The 8,513-nt window shown below is 38.2% G+C and overlaps 1 protein-coding gene across 1 annotated transcript in view; it reads left to right on the top strand.

The window, feature by feature from the left end:
- The window catches only part of APOB (apolipoprotein B), a 51,452-nt gene extending 43,981 nt beyond the window's left edge, over window positions 1-7,471 (top strand). Inside the window, exons 26-28 of the mRNA XM_032214224.1 lie at window positions 683-797; window positions 3,062-3,245; window positions 5,560-7,471. Coding sequence (XP_032070115.1) covers window positions 683-797; window positions 3,062-3,245; window positions 5,560-7,191 — 1,931 coding nt within the window. The 3' untranslated portion in view covers window positions 7,192-7,471. The remainder of the gene's footprint in view (window positions 1-682; window positions 798-3,061; window positions 3,246-5,559) is intronic.
- The last annotated feature ends 1,042 nt before the right edge of the window (window positions 7,472-8,513 follow it).

Below are 8,513 nucleotides of genomic sequence, written 5' to 3'. Positions count from 1 at the left end.
TTTGTTGCATAAATTCAAATCCAGAAGGCACACAAAGATAACTGATTCAGCTGGATTCATTAACTTCTTTATATACATAATAGATGGATAAATGTACAATACCAACAGGTGGGTCTTTCAAGTAAACACAAGGCAGAAGAGTTGCAGGCAAACACAAGTAGCTAGTTTCATTTCAGCAGACAAGCCCAGACAGACTGTTTTTTTACTTCTCAGAGCAGCCAACTGCATTAGTTTTAATTCTCAGCTAAGCCATGCCCAGACTCCAAGCTTAATTCTCTGCACAGAGTGAGATCTGTTGAAGCTTCCATTGGCTGACTTAGTTGCTAGGCCTATTCATTGGCTGACCTTGTTCCCATGTCTCTTCCAGTCATGAATATTTTAACATTGAAAATATTGATGGATATCCATTGATGGATATTGAAATCCATCTGGATTTTATATATGGGTGAAAAGAGATTAGACCAGAGAAGTAATGATTAAACCTGTATTCATGACACCAGTTTTGCTGTCTGCATGTTGTTATAACAGCTACTTTAGAACTAATGAATTAACAATTTGAAATATTCTATTAATTGAAGGTAAAAAAAACCACATATATCTCAAGGACACTGTGCAAAAGTCAGTCTATGTATCCTAAATTTGTGAAATGTGATTTCACCCATATAAAACCTTTCCTTTCTAGGTACATCCACCTACAAATATGAAGGCAACCGTTTCACACTAAATACACAGTATGATTTAGCTCATCCTGACCTAAGTGGAAAATATAAAGGTGTCTACATTGTAGAAGGTGACAGGTAAATATACTCTCGCAAAGTGAAGGCAAATATACATGTCCAAAGACAATGTTACAGGATCAAAATCTGAGTCAGAGAATGTGCTTGCTGTGTACATTTCTTGAACAGAAATGACTGAAGCCTGGGAAACAGGCCCCTTGTCTGTCAAGAGGAATGCTGATTTACTAGCAGCCGAGGTGGCGCAGTGGTTAAATGCAGCACTGCAGGCTACTTCAGCTGACTGCAGTTCTGCAGTTCAGCTGTTCAAATCTCACCAGCTCAGGGTTGACTCAGCCTTCCATCCTTCTGAGGTGGGTAAAATGAGGACCCAGATTGTTGTTGGGGGCAATATGCTGACTCTGTAAACCGCTTAGAGAGGGCTGAAAGCCCTATGAAGCGGTATATAAGTCTAACTGCTATTGCTATTGCTATTAGGGACCATGTGCAGCTTAAGGAAACAATAATTAATGACTTAATGGCCAGCCATCAACCTCCTAATTAATAATTAAAAGCTACAACCAGGCACCATATAAATATAATGCAGGCATATAAACAGTGGACATATTCTGGAGATAATGAAGTTCTCAGAGGATGGGTTCCAGCACAAGCCCAAAAACCTGGAAGAATAAACCTTTGATCCTGGGGATTGCTTTAGATTATATCCTAAATATATTCTCTTTGTTAAAAAGCCTATAGATCAGTGGTGGGATTCAAATAATTTAACAACCGGTTCTCTGCCCTAATGACCATCTGGGTAGGTGGGGCTTGGTGGTCATGTGACTGGGTGGGCGTGGCCAACTCAAGGTCACTCAGGTCGATGGACGCTTCACCTTAGCTGTTACAATGTAATAAGGGTTAACCGGAGAGGCAGTTTCTGTAAGCAGGTCAATAAAGATTAGGCTAGAAACAACAACTAGAATGTTTCCTTCCTGCCTTCCTTATAGGATTAGCCCTGTAAAGTGGGAAAAAACAAAAGGAGATTTCTTCCAACAATCGGTTCTCTGAACTACTTAGAAAGTTATCAACCAGTTCTCCCGAATAGGTGCGAAGTGGCTGAATCCCACCACTGCTATAGATGAAACTATACACCATAAATAGGGATCCATTGAGCACAGTGGTGGGTTTCCAATATTTTTACTACCGGTTCGCTCGCGCACACAACGCTTCTACGCATGAGCAGAAGCATCCGGGCAGGTGGGCGGAGCCTCCCACCGTCACCACTACCAGTTCGCCCAATCTGGGTTCAACCGGGAGCAACCCACCTCTGATTGAGCAGTGTTATGTAAGGGAGACTGTACACCTTACTCCGTAAGCATTATCTGGCTTCTCCACTGATTTTTGTTCGACAGAAGATTGCAAAAGCTGTTCACATGACCCCTGGACCGCAACCACCATAAATATGAACCAATTGCCTATCATCCCAATTTTGATCACATGACCACAGGGATGCTGCAATGGTCATGAGTGTGAAAAATGGCCATAAGTCACTTTTCAGTGTCGTTTTAACTTTGAAGAGTCACTAAGCAAAATGTTGTAAATCGAAGACTACCTGTGTATTAAAGACAGGGTTATATTTATGACTGGTAATGATAATATTTAGCAGGCTTCTTTCCCAGTGGAATTGGATTTGGCCTACAATATCATTTATTTTATAGAACACCACCAACATTTTCCTTTTAACTCTCTTTGATAGAATCACAGAGTTTCAAGTACGGCTGTTTGAAATACTGTGCCATGTTGACTTTTTAAATTATTCTTTCCATCATATCAATTCAAGGTCATACCATTTAATGATTCAGTAGAGTAATTCAACCATTTGCAGTTAGACTTTACGACCACGCTTGAGCCCCAAACTTCTGTTGTTAAGTGAGGCATTTATTAAATGAGCTTTGCCCCATTTCACAGTTTTTCTTGCCACGGTTGTTAAGTGTATCACCGCAGTTAATAAGTTAGTAACCTGGTTGTTAAGTGCCCTCCACATTGACTTTGCTTGTGAAACGGTCACAAAAGGGAATCGCATGACCTTGGGACACAGCAACAGTCGTAAGTATGAACCAGTGGCCAAGAACCTGAGTTTTGATCACATGATCATGGGGATGCTGCAAAGGTCATAACGGTGAAAAACGCTCATAATTCACAGTTTTTTTAACTTTCAACGGTCCACTGTATGAACTGTTGCAAATTGAGAACAACCTGTATAATAGGCTATTTTTAAAAAAAAAAAAATGCTACTTTGCATTAATGAGTAATTAACTTATCCTGTGATTACTTTGTGTCTCTTTTAGACTTATTCGGGACACAGCATCCCTGGACATCACCAGTCCAACTTTCACAGATGTCCAAATGCGCTTCCAGCGAGATGATTCAAGCGTTTCTACATTGATATCATCTCCTTCAGCTGGTACTCTTCGTATTCTTATCAGTCTGGACTCCAGTGTTCTCAACAGCAAGATTGCCTACCAACCTCAGGTAGGCAAGATTAAAATTAAGACTATGCTGCATAGTTCAAATGACCTTCAGTTTTATCCTGACCAAGTTGGACTGACTTCAGTGGGACCTACATCTGGTTACTGTCATTAAAACCCCCACTAATTTGCTCTTAGCTGCAGCTTTGATTTGTCCCTCCTTACACAAAGACATTTTTTTCAGCATGGCGAAGTCCAACGTTCAGGCACTAAAGTAGAAAGATGAAAGGGAATGTTAATCTATTATTTCCTTTAATTTATTCTGAAATGCTCCCTTAATCAAATGTCCCCTTAATCAACAGCCCTGTCAGAACCTCCACAATTAGTTAGAGGCCAGTAAAATGTTAATGTTGTTCCCCGTATGTATTCAATTGCTATCATTTAGTTGGCATATAGAGACTGATTAATTCAAAAGGCATACTGAGTAAGAATAAGTGCATAATATTGTGTTGATGTGCATGTACAGTATACGTGTATGTGTATAAATACACCTATAAACATATGTATAAGCTAAACATTCAGATACCTGAATACTGACCCAATTAAGGAATACTTAAGTATTCTCAATACTGACTATCAGTATTGATAGTGATAAGAAGTGTAGCCATCAGTGCAACTTTTATTAGTTATGCACAGTGCACTACTCAATCCTACTACAGGTCTATTTCATACAAATGCAAATAATACAAATAGAGATAAAGATTCAGAAACAGAAACAGAAACAGAATAGATATAGAATAGAATATAGAATAACAGAGTTGGAAGGGACGTTGGAGATCTTCTAATCCAACACCCTACTTAGGCAGGAAACCCTATACCATTTCAGACAAATGGTTGTCCAATACCTTCTTTAAAACTTCCAGTGTTGGAGCATTCACAATTTCTGAAGGCAAGTTATTCCACTGATTAATTATTCTAACTGTCAGGAAATTTCTCCTTGGTTCTAGGTTGGTTCTTTCCTTGATTAATTTCCATCCATTGTTTCTTGTCCTGCCCTCAGGTGCTTTGGAGAATAGCTTGACACCCTCTTCATATCCCCACATATTGGAATACTGCTATCCTGTCACCCTTAGAAATTTCTTTTTAGTTCCAGGTTGCTTCTCTCCTTGGTTAATATGAACAAGAGAGATATTGTGGTGCAGTTCAAGATCTCTTTAAACAGAACTCAGTGAATGAGCACTGTAGCCATAACACTTTTTTTCCCCATTCAGTGCTTAAGGGTTTTTGTAATACATCTACAGCAGATGTGTAGTTCAGTTTGTTATTACCATTTCTTTAAAAGACCGAAAAATAGAAACAGAACTAGTATCTGTAATTTCCAGTAGAAATGTTTCGTGACCTGACAAATGCACGCCCGACACAAGCGCGCCAACAAAACCGCGGTGATAAAACCGCGACGTCGACAACGCGCCCACAACAGTGCACCGACAAATGTGCGCCCACAAAAGCGCAATTAGGGTTAAGTTAAGGGTTATGGTTATGGTTAGGGTTAGGGTTATGGTTAGGGTTAGGGTTAGGGTTATGGTTAGGGTTAGGGTTAGGGTTAGGGTTATTACCTTGTTTTCACGTTGTTTGTTGATGGCGTGCTTTTGTCGGTGCGCATTTGTTGGTGCGCTGTTGTGGGCGCAATTTCGACGTCGCGGTTTTCACGCCGCGGTTTTGTCAGGGCACTTTTGTCGGGCGCGCGTTTGTCAGTGAACTGAAATGTTTAAGTATTTTTTTAAAAAAAAGCCTAACACTCATTAATGGGAAATGGGATACAACAAGTACCAGCACATGTTAAAGCAACATGGACTGATTAGGCCTGATCCATCCATTCAAAACATTCTTGGCAGAGAGGTGGCAAATAAATTTAACAAATAAATAAATAAAAGATCCTAGGATACCTTCTGTCCCTTCTGTTCTGTTGCAATTCTGCTAATTATCAGTACCATCATATCTGTCATTAGCTATCTGGATTTAAAATTAAATCTTAAATAACATCTAAACGCAAAGTGTTGGCCAAGGATTTCAGATAGAAACTGAATCATTTGAGTACTTTTTTATAAAATGGTACATTTTTAACAATTCTATATCAATTCATAAATGGAATCATCATATTATGGGTGGATGATTGCTCTGAAAAGAAATGCTTGTGCCAACAAGGTAGACACGTTACTTATATTTTTATATGCTGTGCTTTTTCATTTCAAATTCTTTCAAGATACTATAAAACCAGCCAAAATATAACTGATTTCATTTAATGCAACAGTGAGTAAATGTCTTGTTCCGTAACAAAGTAGAAAATCCTTCATACAAATTTTATTTTGCATTTACAGTCTAACCCTCGGAATGAAAAGGATATCTTAAAAAGTGAAATATCCTTCAAAAATCCAGAACTGATTCAAATCAAAACCAACTGGGAAGAAAATGCTGTTCCAGAGTTCCTTGAAGGTTTAAAAGAGAAGGTCCCTAAAATGGCCGATGCTTTGTACCGTGCTGCTGACAAGTACCACCGTGAACATACAGGCATGGAAATCAGCTCTGCTGCCTCAAAACTGAAGACTACTCTGAGAAGAAATATTGACAGCACATACACGAACACAGTAAACAGCATCAGTGAATTAGAACAACAGCTTCATGAAGTAACGAATCAGGTCACAGGACAATACGAACAGATTAAGGCACAATCCAAAAAGCTATACAACAAAGCTGCAGATCAAGCTAGCCAAATAGATTATGACCAGATCAGAACCCAATTTTGGGATGCCATAATGGATGCAATAGTAGAATACCATAAACAAATCAAACGTCTCATTGACTCCGCCATTGAGTTTTTGAAGGTAACAAGATTCCAGGTACCAGGCCTTCCTGGGAGGCACACCGGTGAAGAACTTTATGTGAAAATCACTGAAAAAGTAGCAAAAGCTGTAGATCAGTGCATTACAAGAGTGCAGGAATATTTTGATTCGTTGGTTGCCTTTGTCAATAAAGCAGAAATTAAAATCCCAGCTTCCTCTGAGGTAATCAAAGGCAGTGACGTACTTGCAGAAATCAAAACATTTTTAACCCATGTACAAAAGAAAGCTAGTCAGATATTTGTTGGTCTCCGGGAGATTGACTTTGCACAACATCTAAGAAACCTAAAAGAAGGGATTCAGCAAGTCTTCCAAAAGATAGAAGAGCTTATCAGAAACTTACAAGCTCAAAACTATGACGATCTGAGAGAGAAAACAAAACAACTGCTTGTGAAGTTCTTACAGGGCCTGAAGAGCGTAGCAGGTGACATAAAATATTTCGCTCCTCGCATTGAAAACATTATCCAGAATACTTTCTCCGACATTTCTAATAAGTTAGAAGACATTCTGCACGGCATAAGAGATTTGAGGAAGGAATATTTTGACCCAAGTGTTGTTGGATGGTCAGTAAAATATTATGAAGTGGAAGAAAAACTGATCAACTGGCTGAAGACTTTTTTTAATACTATACTCGAGTGGCACACCAAATGGATAAACGATACTGCTAACTGGATGATAAACCTGACAGACCAAGCAAAAGAAGTTCTGGAGAACCAAGAAAAACTTGCTGAGCTTTCTAAAACTGCACATGAAAAGATCCAGTATTGGTCTAAAGTAGCCAAACAGAGAGCTGCCGAACGAAACCAACAGGTGCAGGCAAAGTTGCAAGAGTCATATGAGCAGCTTTCCAATTCTTATGGAACACTCATCAGTGAGACAAAAAGATTGATTGACTTGACAATTGAGAAGTACACTACATTCTTCCAATATCTCCAGAAGCTACTCGATTGGCTTGAGAAAGTGACAGCTGATACTTTGAGGCCCTACATAGCTGTTCGCCAAGGAGAGCTCAGAATAGATATCCCGAAACCGTTCAATTTGTCAGCAATTTATCAAGGCCCATCAAGCGATGAAGACCTTCAACAGAAACAAACTATTTTGGTAAGACCCTGATCTAAATGCCACCCAAAAAAATAAATAAATCGGTGAGCAGCAAAATTTCATGGATCTGTAGATTTATGCCCGGGCAACTGTGGAACAGATCAAGCAGAATGTACAGATGTACTCACAGGGAGGGGCGAGGATGATACAAATTGTGATCACATATTTAAAGGCAGCAATCTGAATTTCTGCACTATCAGTAAACTATTTTAAGCTGTTGTATATGAAAACTAAATAATCTGTGAGTTAGTTTGTTCCTCTGCAAAGTCAATAAATGAATTCATTTATTTCCTCTTATTGTCCTTTATTATAGGTTTTACTTGTGGGAGCTAGTTCATGATCCGTTTGTTAACGAAAGGTTTTACACTGGCTTCAGAGCACAAATCATCCCTTGTTGTTTAATATATTTTGCAACTGATCTTAATAAATATTTGTAACTCTACAGAATAAGATAGAGGTCACACTAAATTAAAGAATGTAAATTATAAATAATTTTCAATTGGGAATAGAACAAGTGTTCCTAAAGTCAAAAAAAAAGAGGAGATTGTAGACAAATACGGGGATGAAATCTATGCATTCTATATAAGAAAATAAAAATGATTCAGATGAATTATTTTGCATGCAAAGCAGTCGTTGCTTTATTTATGCCCCAAATAGTTATTTTTCCTATCAAGGTCCAGCACCAGACTTGTAAAAATATTTATTTCCTTATTAACCAAATTAATATTTTTTTCAGAACATGTGCACATTTTTTCAGAACATGTGAACATTTTTTTGTATTTCTATTCATCTTGTGCAATGTTTTCATTCTTATTCCACTCCAAGGACAGCCTTGGCAATTCATGAAATGAATTCTTTCTTCATGCACACGTTATGGCAGTTCATGCTTTATTGCATTAGTGCTACATCTTCCGGGGGGGGGGGGGGGATGCAGTGTTTCATAAGCAAATTCATAATCTGCTGCTCAGTTTTTAAAGATGTAGGACATCCTTACAGAAAGCTTACAATATTTAGCCCACAGGTTTGAAAGTTATCATTTCTGATAGCAAAATATTTGAGCTTAATTATTTATTTTGTTTCATGTTTTGTTAGAATGTTATGTACTAGAACTAGAGTTCAAGCAAATAGGCTTCCTTCTCCTCTTTTCTTTCTACTGACAGAATAAAAATATGATGTAATTTAAGTAAAAAAAAATATGCGTGTGTGTGTGTGTATCTTTTAATTGAACTATTCATTCTGATAGTTTCTACATCTTTCTTCTTCAATTAAGAGTTCTGTGTGGCTGGTTTCACCTTTAACATCAAATAATATATTGATATTGCATATACAAGTAG

Source organism: Thamnophis elegans, chromosome 3, assembly GCF_009769535.1.
Source record: "Thamnophis elegans isolate rThaEle1 chromosome 3, rThaEle1.pri, whole genome shotgun sequence".
In the NCBI taxonomy this organism is placed as follows: Eukaryota; Metazoa; Chordata; class Lepidosauria; order Squamata; family Colubridae; genus Thamnophis; species Thamnophis elegans.
The sequence above is the reverse complement of the archived record's forward strand: the minus strand, read 5'-3'. Positions and strand labels throughout refer to the sequence as shown.